Source organism: Gymnoscopelus braueri, assembly GCF_963280865.1.
Source record: "Gymnoscopelus braueri genome assembly, chromosome: 21".
Classification (NCBI taxonomy): Eukaryota; Metazoa; Chordata; class Actinopteri; order Myctophiformes; family Myctophidae; genus Gymnoscopelus; species Gymnoscopelus braueri.
The window spans coordinates 1,037,709-1,056,729 of NC_137623.1; the positions used below are offsets into that span (position 1 = coordinate 1,037,709).

The 19,021-nt window shown below is 44.7% G+C and overlaps 1 protein-coding gene across 1 annotated transcript in view; it reads left to right on the forward strand.

Annotated features, from left to right (window-relative positions):
- The window catches only part of LOC308077558 (connector enhancer of kinase suppressor of ras 2-like), a gene marked incomplete at both ends in the record, with an annotated part of 72,351 nt that overhangs the window by 14,145 nt on the left and 39,185 nt on the right, over window positions 1-19,021 (forward strand). Inside the window, 4 exon segments of the mRNA XM_080418306.1 lie at window positions 2,741-2,904; window positions 3,714-3,916; window positions 13,632-13,719; window positions 15,232-15,273. Coding sequence (XP_080274432.1) covers window positions 2,741-2,904; window positions 3,714-3,916; window positions 13,632-13,719; window positions 15,232-15,273 — 497 coding nt within the window.

Genomic DNA, 19,021 nt, shown 5'->3' on the forward strand with positions numbered 1-19,021 from the left:
TTGTGAGCTTGTAGATCGGCTATTTGCACTAGTTTGGGGGTTCCGGGGAGACATACATTTAATTGCTCCTTTGAGCTAAAACGTTTGGGAACCAGAGGCTCCAGAGGCTCTTGTGCTCGGTGCTGTAATCTGTGTAACGCTTTGATTCAGCGAGGCTTTGATCTGCTGTTAACGACCACCTGAGATCTAATCTGCTGTGATGTGTGGGAGACGTTGTGTAGGAGAATGTCTCTACTGTGTCACTGTGTAACATGAAGGAACAGGAATATGTCTGACAGCCTATACGTTGTATAAGAGTTGTTCTAATGACTCACTGATAAAGTCACACCTCTATTCATAGAGAAAATAAAGCTCAAGCTCAACTTCATGAGCTTGTAGATGGACTTGTTTCACCATAGGTGACTGATAAAGCACTGATGTAGACAATTAACTCATTAACTGCCAGAGTTAAAACATCATCTATAGCTGCCCTTGCCAGCGATTCCGAGCGTTTTCAATAACCTTTGAAAAATCATAGAATATTATTCTTCACAACGATCCCCCCACCGACCACTTTAAAAGAGTCTCGTTGAATCCAGGGGGCCAGCTTGAGATTTTTACATTGACTACATTGACTCCAATACAGAAGAGACAGTTCATATGAATGGTAGGTTCGCTGTTTTACCCCTGCTGGTGTTAGAAAATAATTTCGCTCAATGCAAGCGGATGGGTTTTTGACAAACTTTAGACTAGATTTTCTTACCTTAATAAACATTGTCATAAATACTGTATGCCTCCAGTCACTAGTTTAAAGTCTTCTTTCAATCATCATGATATGTGTTTTGTTAACACATTGATTGCCAAGATCGCATCGATGCGTTCTTTCAAATCCATCGCTTGAGTGCCAGCAATTCAAAAGAACGCATTGATGCGTTCTTTTGAATTTTCATTGTTTCATCTGTGGTCGCACGGCTCTGTTTATTTCTCATCAGCACTTTCGTTTTCCACTTACGTCACACTCACCCGGAGCCGGATGTATTAAAAAAAAAACATTTCCGGGTCACATTGTTTTTCTCCGGTCATTTTCGGCCAGAATAAGGAAAAACACGTTTTTTCACACGGTATAACAAACGAACGGACAGCTCAACTTCTATTTTCTTTGGTCCGGGTGACTAACAGTCATCGTCGTAGTGTATCACATCGTTTTCAGGCCGATCAGAGGATCAGGGATTGTCGAAAACATCACATCCGGTGAATGACCGGATCTGACGTGGGCCTGTTTGGGAGGGGGCGAGCGAGGTGATCAATGTGTGGATTTGCTGCTCTCTACTGGTGGAACTGTCGTATGTGCTTGACACCACAATCAGAGAATTTATTTGAATGAAAAATTACAAAACAAAAAAAATTTAAAACACGCAAATTGCTGGCACAGGGGGTGAGTACATTATGAATAAACTCTGGCAGTCAATGTGTTAAACTATGGTCCCATTTATTTTAAAATTGACGATAAAGTAGGTTATGCTCTAGGAGGGGGTGGGATGATTTGATTGACAAGCTACACAACATACAAGTTACCCAACCAATAGCATTCTCTAGGGATTTCCGGTTCCTATTCCTGGTTGTTTTTGGGCATTTTTTCCTCTTTTTTTATAACTCAAATCTTTGCTTCTGGGGGTTCCTGGAACGAAATATTTTACAAATGTTCGCTTTAAAAAATATGTAATCCAAGATTTTGCCACAAATTTTCACGATTTAAAAAAAATTGCAGATCTACAAGCTCATAGCGCGGCACTCGGTGCCGCGCTATGAGCTTGTAGATCTGCTATTTTTGAATAGCCCAAAGAAATCTAAAAATGACACAGATGCGTTCCTGGTCTTAAAGGGTTAAATAATAATTGAGACTATGTTTTTAATGTTTATTTTTTTATTTAATGTGTGACTGTGAGTGTGTGTGTGTGGTATCCATGGCGATAAGCATCACTGGGTACCCCAGCAAAGTAGACGGCTGTGAACAGAGCTGACAGCCTGTCACGACTCTGACATTTTTACTGGACGATTGACTCACACAAATAAAATGATCTAATCGTGTGGCTTTTAGAGCTTTTGATAAACAAACGTTGCACGGGGACAGATGTGACCCACAACTACACAGAGAAAAAGACAAATACACAAAGAAATGACTGATGACACAGTGTTGTGTTCTTCACGGGTCATAATAAATGCACTTATTATTAAGAACATGAAGAACTCTCTTTCTGCCTTTGTTTTTGTTGCTATGGAAACGGAGGCTTGTAGGCGAATCAAAAAGCTTGTCAGATTATAGTTTTGGTTCATGAGTAGCTGTGTAATCAGCAGTGATGGAAGAAGTACTCAAACATTTTACTTAAGTAAAAGTTGCAATACCACAATATAAACCTACTCTGTTACAAGTCGAAGCCCTGTGTTCAAAATGTTACCCAAGTACAAAAGTATTGGCTACAAAATATACTTACCAAAGTACCAAAAGTAAATGTATTGTTTGAAAATGCCAAGTAAAATTTTTATTCCGGATTTTTACTTACTTTTACGTAACAGAGTATTTCTACAATGCAGTATTGATAATTTTACTAAAGTAAAAAAAATTGAGTACTTTTTCCACTACTTATTGAAATCAGTTGTGACTGAGAACTTTAATCGATGTTAATGTGTGTGTGTGTGTGTGTGTCTGTGCGTGTGCGTGTGCGTGTGCGTGTGCATGCATGTGCGTGTGTGTGTGTCTCAGGTCTAGACGACTGCCTGCAGCAGTATGTGTGTGTGTTTGAACACGGCGTTGTGTGTGGAGACAGACTGCTGAGGATCAGCCATGGAGAGCTGGAGGAGATGGGAGTCTCACGCATCGGACACCAGGAGCTGATACTGGAGGCTGTGGACCTGCTCTGTGCTCTGGTGAGTCTCTCTGTGTGTGTGTGTGTGTGTGTGTGTGTGTGTGTGTGTGTGTGTGTGTGTGTGTGTGTGTGTGTGTGTGTGTGTGTGTGTGTGTGTGTGCGCGTGTGCGTGTGTGCGTGCGCGTGTATATGTAGATATGTTATACTTTGAAACAGTATCTTCAATTCGCCAAATCTTTTTGCCTATAGACAAACAATCATCTGTAATAGATGTTATACTATAGGCTAAGTTGCAACATCTACGACAAGTCTGTAGAAGAAGATGGGGGTGAGCGGTCGTCCCTCCAACAGGCGATCAAGTCCGTGTCAGATGCTGAGGGAAAAAGCAACAACATGTCTGTGGATGAAAAGAAAGAACAACCACTGGGCAGCCAGATAAAGATAAAGAGCGTTAGTATGCGGTCAGGCTTAGGCCTGACTCAGGGAGAAGGACGTCCCTGCCATGCAGAGTCCAGGGGGGAGATGGAGGCTATGGAACGGAGGGGGGTGTAGCCTACCTGGGAGACCAGACACACCGTTGGGCCCACTGGAGACGTTGTGATTTTTGAAAAATCATGAAAAGTTGTGCAGATATTATTTTATTTTGTCTTTTTTTTGCGGATATCTGTAACTCAAATCTTTGCTTCTGGGGGTTTTCCTGGAACTAAATATTTTTTCGAATGTTCGCTTTAAAAAACTATATTCCAAGATTTTGCCACTAATTTTCACGATTTTTCGAAAATAGCAGATCTACAAGCTCGTAGCGCGGCACTCGGTCTGGAGACAGAGAGCGTCAGGACGTAGCTCATAAGCTCTCTGTCTCTGTGATAGAACTCAGGTCTGGAGACAGAGAGCGTCAGGACCCTAGCTCATAAGCTGGGGGCGTCGGCCAAGAACCTCCAGAACTTCATCTCGGGCCGCCGCCGAGGCAGCCAATCGGACAGCAGGAACTCGCGGCGCCTCCCCAACGACCTCCTGACCTCTGTGGTCGACCTCATCACCGCCGCTAAGAGCCTTCTGGCCTGGCTGGACAGGTTAGTGTAACACACACACACACACACACACACGCACACGCACCACAGCAAAAATAATTATATGATTTAAAAATGTTTTTCCTCATGGGAAAATCTTTCAAAACGGAAAGGAAATATGAACATAATATTGGAATATATGGCAGGTATATGCAGACTAAATGCTGCTTATATATCATATTCAGGTATCCACATATATGTGCATATATATGAATATATAGGACATATATGTCTCATATATAGCTTATATCATGTCCACATATATGGATATATGTGTACCGTGTTTTCCGCACTATAAGGCGCACCGTCAGTGCGCCTTATAGTGCGGATGCGCCTTATAATCCGATGTGCCTTATAATCCGATGCGCCTTATATATGTATCAATATTGGTTAATTACGGCTACCGTAGTCAAGGGGCGTCGCCGAAGTAACAGCAGGGAATCCCGCGAATTCCGCAAATTCCGCAAATTCCAGTCCCACACCACTTGTGTGTGTATAAACCATAGATATATATCTATTATCTATGGTATAAACACCCCAAAATGGCACCTGTCAAGAAGAGACACGCTTACGACGCAGAGTTCAAACTCAAGGCTATCAGTCACGCAGAAGAACATGGCAATAGAGCAGCAGCGAGAGAGTTCAACGTCAACGAATCAATGGTACGAAAGTGGAGGAAGCAACAAGATGACCTGCGCCAAGTAAGTAAAGAAGACTAAAAAGAGTTTCCGCGGGAACAAAGCGAGATGGCCACAATTAGAGGACAAACTCGAACAGTGGGTTGTTGAACAGAGAGCAGCAAGTAGAAGCGTCTCTACAGTCACACTGCGAATGAAGGCAACAGCGCTAGCACAGGACATGGACATCAATGAATTTAGAGGCGGTCCTTCTTGGTGCTTTCGTTTTATGAAAAGACGTAATCTCTCCATCCGCGCACGAACTACTGTCTCGCAGCAACTGCCACAGGATTACCAAGAAAAGCTGGCCACTTTCCGCGCATACTGCAAAGACAAGATCACTGAAAAAAAGATCCGGCCAGAGCACATCATCAACATGGACGAGGTTCCACTCACCTTTGATATTCCTGTGAACCGCACTGTGGAGAGAACGGGGTCCAGAACGGTGAATGTACGCACGACAGGGAATGAGAAGTCATCCTTCACTGTAGTTCTCGCCTGCCAGGCTAATGGCCAGAAACTTCCACCCATGGTTATTTTCAAGAGAAAGACCTTGCCAAAGGAAAAGTTTCCAGCCGGCGTCGCCATCAAAGTTAACCCGAAGGGATGGATGGATGAAGAAAAGATGAGTGAGTGGCTGAGAGAAATTTACTTAAAGAGACCGGGTGTCTTTTTTCACACAGCGCCGTCCCTATTGATCTACGACTCCATGCGCGCCCATATCACCGATGGTGTCAAAAAACAAGTGAAAAACACTAATTCGGTGCTTGCTGTCATTCCGGGTGGATTGACTAAAGTACTCCAGCCGCTAGATATTGGTGTCAACAGGGCGTTCAAAGCTAGACTGCGAACTGCGTGGGAGCAGTGGATGACAGAAGGCGAACATACGTTCACCAAGACGGGGAGACAGCGCCGGGCGACATACGCCACTATCTGCCAATGGATCGTGGATGCCTGGGCAGATATATCAGTCTCAACGGTGGTCCGAGCTTTCAGGAAGGTAGGAATTAACACTGTCCTGCCGAACAACAGCAGCGACACTGACTCGGATGACGACTCTGACGAGATGGAGCCGTTGGATGCTGTACTCGCCCAGCTGTTCAATTCGGATACTGAAGAGGAAGAATTTGAGGGATTCGTTGATGGGGAATGAACTGAAAAAGTGAGCTTTTCGTGTTTCTTTTACGTGTTAACAACTGAACAAGGCTGGGAGATATTGTGAATATGGACATTAACGTTTGAACAACGTTGAGTTATTGTTATATTGTTATTGCTTTGCACTATTTCCAGAGTTACTATATTGTGATTGCACTAACGTTTGATTTACCGTAGCTAGCGGTATCAGACTGTTTATTTTACCCACGTGTTTACTGAATCAGGGAAAAGTTCCCCTCCATGTTTGTGAATGCACTAACTACGTGATAAAAAGTTGCACTACCTGTTATACCTTGCTGTTGGTAAAAGATAAACTGTGTCGCGAAAATACTACGTCACTGACGATACCTTGGGGAAAAAATAAAACAGCCGTTTGTTTGATTGATTGAAGACTTTATTAGAAGTTTGCATTAGAAAAAAGAACAGTTTCATGACAGCACATATCACTGGTACAAGGTCTATCTTTCATGTCTAGGTTCATGTGTGCCAGAGGCGTGTTTTGGGAGTGAACGGAGTTGTCAGAACGCTGGTTTGTATTAATTCTGTTAATAAAGTTTGACTGACTGACTTATCTGACTGTTTTCTTTAGCGCAGCTCCATCTAGTGGATGCATAACGCAACCCCAGCCACTACAGTAGTATACATACTATTCTATGCGCCTTATAATGCGGTGCGCCCTATATATGAAAATAATAAATGTATTGAAGGTGCGCCTTATACTCAGATGCGCCTTATAGTGCGAAAAATACGGTACATATATGTAGAGACATATATGCAGGCGGCCAATTCCGAATACGTCATTATGAGAAACACATGTTGCATATATAAAAAGCATATGTTCATATATTTCCTTTGCCCCCCCCTGGTGGCCGAGGCAAAGATGGCCCATGGCTGTCTGTAGGTTTGTAGGTCTATAGGTTTGTAGGTCTGTAGGTCTGTAGCTCTGTAGCTCTGTAGGTCTATAGGTCTGTAGCTCTGTAGCTCTGTAGGTCTGTAGCTCTGTAGCTCTGTAGCTCTGTAGCTCTGTAGGTCTGTAGCTCTGTAGCTCTGTAGCTCTGTAGCTCTGTAGCTCTGTAGCTCTGTAGCTCTGTAGCTCTGTAGCTCCGTAGGTTTGTAGGTCTGTAGGTCTGTAGGTTTATAGGTCTGTAGGTCTGTAGGTCTATAGATCTGTAGGTCTGTAGTGACTCTATTAAAGGAGAGAGTCAGACCAACATACATGTGGATTGTATCTGCTATAATCACTCACCATCATACCTGATGCAGTTGACTTGTTTTCATAGAAGCCTCTGTTCTAAAGCAGCTTGGATAAAAGGCGCACATATATAAATATATACACATATATAAATATATACACATATATAAATATATACACATATATAAATGCATCATTTGTTTGTTCCATTCCCATTCTAAAAGTGATACAGTGAACACGTTGCTGCTCTTTACTGTTTGCTGACCTGAACGTTGAAATGGTGTTAATGAGGAGCAGTGAGAGAACATCTATCTCTGTCACACACACACACGCACACACGCACACGCACACACACACACACACGCACACACACACACACACACACGCTCACCTGTGTGCTGTATTGGCTCTCAGTCTGCAGAGAACAATGTCTTTTTAAATAGATAGTGGACGACCTCTTTTAACGTCCTACTTATCATACTACAGCGTCACATAAAAGCATCCAAAATAGCAGATCTACAAGCTCGAAGCACGACGCTTTTTGAGTGTGTAGATCTAATGTTTTGGAATGAATGTTCAGAACTCAAAGCGGAGACGCATCGAATTAAAACAAAACTAAACTAGTTTGGTTTCAGGTTTCAGCAAAGAAAACTAAAAGTGACTTATTTTAAAGAATGCTGCTTCAGTCAACATGCAAATAAAGCCACGTTATGAAGTCCAGATATAATTACTGAGACCCTGACCCGTCTGTGTAGTTGTGTGAGTGTTGTGTAGTTGTGTGAGTGTTGTGTGTAGTTGTGTGAGTGTTGTGTTGTTGTGTGAGTGTTGTGTCATGTTGTGTAGTAGTGTAGTTGTGTGAGTGTTGTGTAGTTGTGTGAGTGTTGTGTGAGTGTTGTGTAGTTGTGTGAGTGTTGTGTGAGTGTTTTGTAGTTGTGTGAGTGTTGTGTAGTTGTGTGAGTGTTGTGTGAGTGTTGTGTAGTTGTGTGAGTGTCGTGTCATGTTGTGTGTGTGTTGTGTCAACGTCAGGCTGATGGATTGCAAGCAGCCTGTAGCCTGAGGTCCATTTATATAAATATATATACATACTGTATATATAGACCCCAGCCTCAATACTGCATGATGACCCAAATCTCACACACACACACACACACACACACACACACACACACACACACACACACACACACACACACACACACACACACACACACACACACACACACACACACACACACATACACACACACACACACACACCACCACCACCACTCACTAGAGGCTGTGGCCGAATTTGAAACTGGGTCTTTAGGACAGTGTGTGTGTGTGTGTGTGTGTGTGTGTATGTATGTGTGTGCACGTGCGCGTGCACTTACACACGTCTCTGTGTGTGTGCTTACATGCATGCTTGCACACGCTTGTGTGTGTTTAATTTGTTTTCATATCAGATGAGATGTAGTGGAGACAGTAGAAGTAGAAGTATTGAAACCTGGATATTCTCCAGTAAAGTAAATAAAAAAACACCTCAAAATTTTACTTAAGTACAGTACGTGAGTAAATGTACTCAGTTACTTTACAACACTGGATCCCATCCTGTGATACTGCACCATCCCTGCCCCGCCCCCGACACGCCCCCGGGCCTTCTGTCATAAAAACAATCATTTATGAATAAAAGAAGAGATGCTTCACTCCTTATCAAAGCTCTTTGCTTTCCTGTATGTACAGTGTGTACAGTGTGTACAGTGTGTACAGTGTGTACAGTATGGTCACTGCAGTGTTTACTGATGAGGCGATATGATTTAATGTACATGATATCATGGGGAGAAGTACAGTAGAAGTATAGTAGAAGTACAGTAGAAATACAGTAGAAGTACAGTAGATCAGATCATAGTTATACTGAAGCTGCTAAACAAGCTGAACCACAAGACAGGCTGTAACATGAACAATAGAGCCATCAGACCTAGTGGAGACATCTGGGCTCATACAGGCTACATCACATCACATAACATCACATGATCACATCACGTCACGTCACGTCACGTCACGTCACGTCACGTCACGTCACGTCACGTCACGTCACGTCACGTCACGTCACGTCACGTCACGTCACGTCACGTCACGTCACAGTCACGATCCGTGACCTGTTCTGTTCTACCGCTGTTTTCTTATGTTCCTGGTTTCTTTGTATGGTTTTGTGTGTCTTATTTTGTAGTATGTTAGTGTCTCCTGGTTTTGTGTGTCTTATTTTGTAGTATGTATCTCCTGGCTTCCTCTTTTACCTGTCTTGTCTCACCAGTCCTGTGATTGGCCAGTGTTTCCACCTGTGTCCTCTTAGTCCTCTGTAGCCTATCAGTGTCCTCTTAGTCCTCTGTAGCCTATCAGTGTCCTCTTAGTCCTCTGTAGCCTATCAGTGTCCTCTTAGTCCTCTGTAGCCTATCAGTGTCCTCTTAGTCCTCTGTAGCCTATCAGTGTCCTCTTAGTCCTCTGTAGCCTATCAGTGTCCTCTTAGTCCTCTGTAGCCTATCAGTGTCCTCTTAGTCCTCTGTAGCCTATCAGTGTCCTCTTAGTCCTCTATAGCCTATCAGTGTCCTCTTAGTCCTCTATAGCCTATCAGTGTCCTCTTAGTCCTCTGTAGCCTATCAGTGTCCTCTTAGTCCTCTGTAGCCTATCAGTGTCCTCTTAGTCCTCTGTAGCCTATCAGTGTCCTCTTAGTCCTCTGTAGCCTATCAGTGTCCTCTTAGTCCTCTGTAGCCTATCAGTGTCCTCTTAGTCCTCTGTAGCCTATCAGTGTCCTCTTAGTCCTCTGTAGCCTATCAGTGTCCTCTTAGTCCCCTGTAGCCTATCAGTGTCCTCTTAGTCCCCCAGCCTATCAGTGTCCTCTTAGTCCTCTGTAGCCTATCAGTGTCCTCTTAGTCCTCTGTAGCCTATCAGTGTCCTCTTAGTCCTCTGTAGCCTATCAGTGTCCTCTTAGTCCTCTGTAGCCTATCAGTGTCCTCTTAGTCCTCTGTAGCCTATCAGTGTCCTCTTAGTCCTCTGTAGCCTATCAGTGTCCTCTTAGTCCTCTGTAGCCTATCAGTGTCCTCTTAGTCCTCTGTAGCCTATCAGTGTCCTCTTAGTCCTCTATAGCCTATCAGTGTCCTCTTAGTCCTCTGTAGCCTATCAGTGTCCTCTTAGTCCTCTGTAGCCTATCAGTGTCCTCTTAGTCCTCTGTAGCCTATCAGTGTCCTCTTAGTCCTCTGTAGCCTATCAGTGTCCTCTTAGTCCTCTATAGCCTATCAGTGTCCTCTTAGTCCTCTATAGCCTATCAGTGTCCTCTTAGTCCTCTGTAGCCTATCAGTGTCCTCTTAGTCCTCTGTAGCCTATCAGTGTCCTCTTAGTCCTCTGTAGCCTATCAGTGTCCTCTTAGTCCTCTGTAGCCTATCAGTGTCCTCTTAGTCCTCTGTAGCCTATCAGTGTCCTCTTAGTCCTCTGTAGCCTATCAGTGTCCTCTTAGTCCTCTGTAGCCTATCAGTGTCCTCTTAGTCCCCTGTAGCCTATCAGTGTCCTCTTAGTCCCCCAGCCTATCAGTGTCCTCTTAGTCCTCTGTAGCCTATCAGTGTCCTCTTAGTCCTCTGTAGCCTATCAGTGTCCTCTTAGTCCTCTATAGCCTATCAGTGTCCTCTTAGTCCTCTGTAGCCTATCAGTGTCCTCTTAGTCCTCTATAGCCTATCAGTGTCCTCTTAGTCCTCTGTAGCCTATCAGTGTCCTCTTAGTCCTCTGTAGCCTATCAGTGTCCTCTTAGTCCTCTATAGCCTATCAGTGTCCTCTTAGTCCTCTGTAGCCTATCAGTGTCCTCTTAGTCCTCTGTAGCCTATCAGTGTCCTCTTAGTCCTCTAGCCTATCAGTGTCCTCTTAGTCCTCTGTAGCCTATCAGTGTCCTCTTAGTCCTCTAGCCTATCAGTGTCCTCTTAGTCCTCTGTAGCCTATCAGTGTCCTCTTAGTCCTCTGTAGCCTATCAGTGGTCTCTTAGTCCCCTAGCCTATCCCAGTGTTGATTGTCTGTTGTGTTCACCTGTGTGTAGTTAGTCCTTGTCTATATTTAAACCCTTATGTTTGCTGTTCCTTGTTAGTTGGTAACAGTAAGTCACTGTGTAGAGCAGAGGTGATGCAACTTTGATGATGTAGAGGGCCATTATATTTCCACTCTCACTCCAGAGGAACACATTGATACACTGTCGGGCAGAAACCTCTTATCTGTATTTTTAATAATAATAATAATTTTTAATGCCGTACTGTCACACAAAAGTAGCAAAAATAGCCAAAACGCGTCGCACTGCGACGTGTTTTGAGCTTGTAGATCTGCTATTTTTGCCATTTTTTTATTGGAATCCTGATAGTTCTTTTTGCTATTTTTTAATTGGAATCTTGAAAAGTAACATTTTTATTTCATTTCAAATGCATTTAGTTATACTTATGTTAACTTTATGAACTTAAATACAAGTTACAAATACATTTGACATAAAAAAGACAATAGAATGTTAATACTAGTCATTAAGCTACTAATATAGAAGTCATTAAAGCGGGTCATGTTTACATGTTAGGAATCATAACAGCTGAAATCATTAATAATATTATTGATATATTATATCAGTATTCTGATATTAACCTGTGGGCCGCATTAAGTGAAGGTGGGGGCCGCATGTGGCCCCCGGACCACCAGTTGCCCATGTATGGTGTAGCCTTGCTCTTAGTTTGTGACTGTATCGTAGTGCCCTCGTATTCTTATGTATTTATTCCTGATCCTCTGTTTTGGTTAGTAAAATATGTCCTGATGAAGGTCTGAACAGGCCCAAACGTTGACGAGCAATAAATGACCAAGTGGAGCTTTTTGCAACTTTACCGGTGTGCAGACTCTATTCTTTTTTTTCATGATACTTTGTTTGTCTAGCACCTGGGCCATGGATATGCGTGCACTACCTTTTTCATTGTTAGTAAAACCCCTTGCATTGGATCTGCCCTGCGTCTGCCTCGTCCTGCGTCTGCCTCGTCCTGCGTCTGCCTCGTCCTGTGTCTGCCTCGTCCTGTGTCTGCCTCGTCCTGTGTCTGCCTCGTCCTCTGTCTGCCTCGTCCTGTGTCTGCCTCGTCCTGTGTCTGCCTCGTCCTGTGTCTGCCTCGTCCTCTGTCTGCCTCGTCCTGTGTCTGCCTCGTCCTCTGTCTGCCTCGTCCTGTGTCTGCCTCGTCCTGTGTCTGCCTCGTCCTGTGTCTGCCTCGTCCTGTGTCTGCCTCGTCCTCTGTCTGCCTCGTCCTGTGTCTGCCTCGTCCTGTGTCTGCCTCGTCCTGTGTCTGCCTCGTCCTCTGTCTGCCTCGTCCTGTGTCTGCCTCGTCCTCTGTCTGCCTCGTCCTGTGTCTGCCTCGTCCTGTGTCTGCCTCGTCCTGTGTCTGCCTCGTCCTGTGTCTGCCTCGTCCTGTGTCTGCCTCGTCCTGTGTCTGCCTCGTCCTGTGTCTGCGTCGTCCTCTGTCTGTCTGCCTCGTCCTGTGTCTGCCTCGTCCTGTGTCTGCCTCGTCCTGTGTCTGCCTCGTCCTGTGTCTGCGTCGTCCTCTGTCTGTCTGCCTCGTCCTGTGTCTGCCTCGTCCTGTGTCTGCCTCGTCCTGTGTCTGCCTCGTCCTCTGTCTGTCTGCCTCGTCCTGTGTCTGCCTCGTCCTCTGTCTGCCTCGTCCTGTGTCTGCCTCGTCCTCTGTCTGTCTGCCTCGTCCTCTGTCTGCCTCGTCCTCTGTCTGCCTCGTCCTGTGTCTGCCTCGTCCTCTGTCTGCCTCGTCCTCTGTCTGCCTCGTCCTCTGTCTGCCTCGTCCTGTGTCTGCCTCGTCCTGTGTCTGCCTCGTCCTGTGTCTGCCTCGTCCTCTGTCTGCCTCGTCCTCTGTCTGCCTCGTCCTGTGTCTGCCTCGTCCTCTGTCTGCCTCGTCCTGTGTCTGCCTCGTCCTGTGTCTGCCTCGTCCTCTGTCTGCCTCGTCCTCTGTCTGCCTCGTCCTGTGTCTGCCTCGTCCTGTGTCTGCCTCGTCCTGTGTCTGCCTCGTCCTGTGTCTGCCTCGTCCTCTGTCTGCCTCGTCCTGTGTCTGCCTCGTCCTCTGTCTGCCTCGTCCTGTGTCTGCCTCGTCCTCTGTCTGCCTCGTCCTGTGTCTGCCTCGTCCTGTGTCTGCCTCGTCCTCTGTCTGCCTCGTCCTCTGTCTGCCTCGTCCTGTGTCTGCCTCGTCCTGTGTCTGCCTCGTCCTGTGTCTGCCTCGTCCTCTGTCTGCCTCGTCCTGTGTCTGCCTCGTCCTCTGTCTTTGTCCTGCTCTTATTGGGTCCTACACCTCTGACTGTGATCGTCACGATCACAATCATAAGGCACTATAAGTAAAGGTTAGGTGTATACAACAACCATAATAATATCATTATTCCTCATTACAGAGATATTAGCAGATGCACAAGCTGGCAGCACGGCACAAAGTGTTGCGCTGTGAGCTTGTAGATCTGCTGTTTTTGAATAGCCAACATATACATGGATAAAGTGGTTAAAATGAATGTGATGCTGTATTAACTACCCCCCCCCCCCCTGGTGTACAGAATGTGAGGTTTTTGAAGTGACTCACTGTGTGTGTGTGTGTGTGTGTGTGTGTGTGTGTGTGTGTGTGTGTGTGTGTGTGTGTGTGTGTGTGTGTGTGTGTGTGTGTGTTCTCCCCAGGTCTCCGTTCGCAGCAGTACCAGACTACTCTGTAACCCGCAATAATGTTATACAGCTCTGCCTGGAGCTCACCACCATCGTACAGCAGGTTAGTGTGTGTGTGTGTGTGTGTGTGTGTGTGTTCTAACAGTGATGATCATCTCAGGTAAAGACATGTTGACGTCTCCCCAGTCTCTCTAACACTGATGTCAACATGAATAAATGATTAGAACACAGCTCACACAGAGACGGTCATTATTGATAAATAAATCCCTTCAGGGTGATCAGGACTAATCACCCTGAAGGGATTTATTTATCAATAATGACCAGCTACCCGTCAATCATCCTTTGCTTATTACACGGCTACTTAATAAATACATGAATAAATAAATGGACCCAAAAGTAACAAAGTATTTCCTTGCATACGGTAATGAAAGTATTCCAGTGTTGGGCTGGGTGGACACGGTCTCCTCGGAAAACAAGGAAGTGTTGATCAAATAGAATAAGTGTTTGGTCATTGCATCGTCTATTTCTCACTTCAAATGTTTGCAAAAACATTCTTGAGAGCAAACGTTTAGTTGTAAATGACGTGTGAAGCCTTTCTACCTCTGGTCTCAGTAGCCCCGCCCAGTAGGGCCCCGCTACTGGGCGGGGCTTCTTTCGCTCTACATTAGAAGAGTTGTGAACGGTGGGCGTGGTCACATTCTAATACCGCCTGAATACCCAACCTCAGCACCAGCCTCAGTGGCTCGCCTCGTTAATCACTAGACTCCCAACTCACACCTCCTGGGATCGACTCCCTCTATAGACACTAGTTTTTCCAACACCCGCGGACTACTTCGCTGATAAAGTATAGTTTTGGACCGCGACGGAAGGGTCGCAGCGTTCAGCACGGCAACTCGCACACTTTGACGTGCTCGGTGGTGCTTCCCGTGGCTAAAGTTCGCTTGAGCCTACTCAGCCCCGTCCGAGTTATTTACCGATAGGCACAGAATCGTAACTCATGTTGTGGGGAGAGCGTTTGCCCCCACTCGCCAGGCTCTCCACGCCCCCGCCCCCCCCCCCCCCCCCCGCTACTGACACCGGGGGTAGAAGGGCAGGTCGCGTAAATGACATGGTGTGTTTGTTTACATGGCTGTCATGTTGGATACAGCATAAAACCAAGCAGCAGGTTGATATGAGCAGGTGTTCTGAGTCTTTGATTGGATAGGTTGATATGAGCAGGTGTTCTGAGTCTTTGATTAAACAGGTTGATATGAGCAGGTGTTCTGAGTCTCTGATTAGACAGGTTGATATGAGCAGGTGTTCTGAGTCTTTGATTGGATAGGTTGATATGAGCAGGTGTTCTGAGTCTCTGATTAGACAGGTTGATATGAGCAGGTGCTCTGAGTCTTTGATTAGACAGGTTGATATGAGCAGGTGTTCTGAGTCTTTGATTGGACAGGTTGATATGAGCAGGTGTTCTGAGTCTCTGATTAGACAGAGGTCTGTTATTGAGCTCATCGGTCATTATCCAGAAATAACACACCACTGAATTCAGCGATTGACCAATCAGAATCAAGCATTCAACCAGGCCGTGTAATAATGTGTTTTAATGTAACCGTGTGTCTCTGTCTCTTAGGACTGTACGGTGTTTGAGACGGAGAACAAAATCCTCCACGTGGTGAGTGATGTTAATAATACATGATAATGTATTTCATTAGTATTTTGCACTTTTCATTCACAGGGAATCTCAGAGTACTTCATGGTCAAAAGCATGACATCAATCAGTCAATCACAAAATGTTTAAAAAAAGGTTAAAAAATAGTGTCCTGCATAAAGCGTTTCGCTACACGCTGTCATTAATCTGTTTAGCAGAAGGGAAATTCGGCAACCCAGTTAAAACACGAGACATCACAACAATACAGAATCCAGCCCTCCAGAACAGTAGAAATTACATCTAAATATCCTGAGGAAAAGGTGGTGACTGACTGTGAACACTGTACTGACTCACCTCCCACTCACTGAGTTTCAGAGCTTTGCCTCTGAGAGGTGAATCATCTTCATCTGTGTTTATTCAGCTGTAATGGCTGCAGGTACAACACCCTTTACACAGCGTTTATTACAGGGGCTGAAATGCTCTGTGTAATCCATACATGGGCAACTGGCGGCCCGGGGGCCAGTTGCGGCCCCCACCTTCACTTAAAGGACAACTTTGTTTTTTTTTACAACCAAGGTTTATATTTTAGCTTGTAATTAAAGTATATAAAAGATGTGTTATTTTGTTCTGTCCAGTGGCTAAATATGTATTTTTTACACAATAAAAAAGGTCCTGTGGTCTTTGATGGTCAGATGTGAGTTATTGGGGGCTAGAAGAGCTACTGTAAATAATAATAAAGAAAACGCTGGGTTATTGTGTAAAAAAATACATATTATTTAGTCACCGGACAGAATGCCCCCGCCCACTGTAAAAAAGATGCTGAAAATTGCTAAAACTATAGAAAGCAGTAAATTAAAAATGTTTTACAATCATCTTTTATTTACTTTAATTACAATCTAAAACATAAACCTTGGTTGTAAAAAAACAAAGTTGTCCTTTAATGCGGCCCACAGGTTAATATCAGAATATTTATATATTATTGATTTCAGCTGTTGTGTGTAAATATAGTGTTCCTCTGGAGTGAGTGTGTAAATATAGTGTTCCTCTGTAGTGAGTGTGTAAATATAGTGTCCCTCTGGAGTGAGTGTGTAAATATAGTGTTCCTCTGGAGTGAGTGTGTAAATATAGTGTCTCTCTGTAGTGAGTGTGTAAATATAGTGTCCCTCTGGAGTGAGTGTGTAAATATAGTGTTCCTCTGGAGTGAGTGTGTAAATATAGTGTTCCTCTGTAGTGAGTGTGTAAATATAGTGTTCCTCTGGAGTGAGTGTGTAAATATAGTGTTCCTCTGGAGTGAGTGTGTTAATATAGTGTTCCTCTGGAGTGAGTGTGTAAATATAGTGTTCCTCTGGAGTGAGTGTGTAAATATAGTGTTCCTCTGGAGTGAGTGTGTTAATATAGTGTTCCTATGGAGTGAGTGTGTAAATATAGTGTCCCTCTGGAGTGAGTGTGTAAATATAGTGTTCTTCTGGAGTGAGTGTGTAAATATAGTGTTCCTCTGGAGTGAGTGTGTAAATATAGTGTTCCTCTGGAGTGAGTGTGTAAATATAGTGTTCCTCTGGAGTGAGTGTGTAAATATAGTGTTCTTCTGGAGTGAGTGTGTAAATATAGTGTTCCTCTGGAGTGAGTGTGTAAATATAGTGTTCCTCTGGAGTGAGTGTGTAAATATAGTGTCCCTCTGGAGTGAGTGTGTAAATATAGTGTTCCTCTGGAGTGAGTGTGTAAATATAGTGTTCCTCTGGAGTGAGTGTGTAAATATAGTGTTCCTCTGTAGTGAGTGTGTAAATATAGTGTTCCTCTGGAGTGAGTGTGTAAATATAGTGTTCCTCTGGAGTGAGTGTGTAAATATAGTGTTCTTCTGGAGTGAGTGTGTAAATATAGTGTTCCTCTGGAGTGAGTGTGTAAATATAGTGTCCCTCTGGAGTGAGTGTGTAAATATAGTGTTCCTCTGGAGTGAGTGTGTAAATATAGTGTTCCTCTGGAGTGAGTGTGTAAATATAGTGTTCCTCTGGAGTGAGTGTGTAAATATAGTGTTCCTCTGTAGTGAGTGTGTAAATATAGTGTTCCTCTGGAGTGAGTGTGTAAATATAGTGTTCCTCTGGAGTGAGTGTGTAAATATAGTGTTCCCTCTGGAGTGAGTGTGTAAATATAGTGTTCCTCTGGAGTGAGTGTGTAAATATAGTGTTCCTCTGGATCATCAAAGTTGCATCACCTCTGGTGTAAAGCATGGAAACAGAGCAGGTCGTCTACATATCAGATGCTTTTAACTCTTTAATGTGATGCCCCATATTATAGTCTGGGTGGTTGTGGGTGTGAATGCCTTGCATTAACTCTTGTCCTATAGGGGAGCAGGGTGGGGCTGATTGCTCATTGGAGAGCACCTGGGCCCGGTGCCTCCAGGAGGCTATAAAAGCCCAGAGTTTCATTAAAAAAAGTGACGTTGAGTGCCAGAGATCTCACCGCTTGTAACGCTGCGCTGTTTACAGCTGCAGACTCCACGACGAGCACCCCATTGTAAACAATGCATGCGTGCAGGATGGTGGATGGTCCTGGATAACGCCTGGAACAATAACATCTCTCACACCAGTCACCATGGTGGAGTGATCTCGGATGGAAAATGAGTGTTTTTTCCCCATTGTAAAAAGTTATGAGATATAGAATGGAAGCGGACGGGAGCACGGTGACCCATCTGTCCCTTCCTTCTCAGAGGCACCATGGGTGATTCCAGAGCTGTGCTAGCCCCTCCCTTGTGGAAAAAAACAAAACAAATCTAAAAGATTGACTTCACGGAGATTCCCGGTTTTGGCTCAACGTCACTTTATGTAATAATCTGTTCCATAGTCCAGTGTAAGACAGCAGTGTAACACAGTCTCTCTCTCTCTCCAGTGTAACACAGAGTCTCTCTCTCTCTCCAGTGTAACACAGTGTCTCTCTCTCTCCAGTGTAACACAGTGTCTCTCTCTCTCCAGTGTAACACAGTGTCTCTCTCTCTCCAGTGTAACACAGTGTCTCTCTCTCTCCAGTGTAACACAGTGTCTCTCTCTCTCCAGTGTAACACAGAGTCTCTCTCTCTCTCCAGTGTAACACAGTGTCTCTCTCTCTCCAGTGTAACACAGTGTCTCTCTCTCTCCAGTGTAACACAGTGTCTCTCTCTCTCCAGTGTAACACAGTGTCTCTCTCTCTCCAGTGTAACACAGTGTCTCTCTCTCTCCAGTGTAACACAGTGTCTCTCTCTCTCCAGTGTAACACAGTGTCTCTCTCTCTCCAGTGTAACACAGTGTCTCTCTCTCTCCAGTGTAACACAGTGTCTCTCTCTCTCCAGTGTAACACAGTGTCTCTCTCTCTCCAGTGTAACACAGTGTGTCTCTCTCTCTCTCCAGTGTAACACAGTGTCTCTCTCTCCAGTGTAACACAGTGTCTCTCTCTCTCCAGTGTAACACAGTGTGTCTCTCTCTCTCTCCAGTGTAACACAGTGTCTCTCTCTCCAGTGTAACACAGTCTCTCTCTCTCTCCAGTGTAACACAGTCTCTCTCTCTCCAGTGTAACACAGTCTCTCTCTCTCTCCAGTGTAACACAGTCTCTCTCTCTCCAGTGTAACACAGTGTCTCTCTCTCTCCAGTGTAACACAGTGTCTCTCTCTCCAGTGTAACACAGTGTCTCTCTCTCTCCAGTGTAACACAGTGTCTCTCTCTCTCCAGTGTAACACAGTGTCTCTCTCTCTCCAGTGTAACACAGTGTCTCTCTCTCTCCAGTGTAACACAGTGTCTCTCTCTCT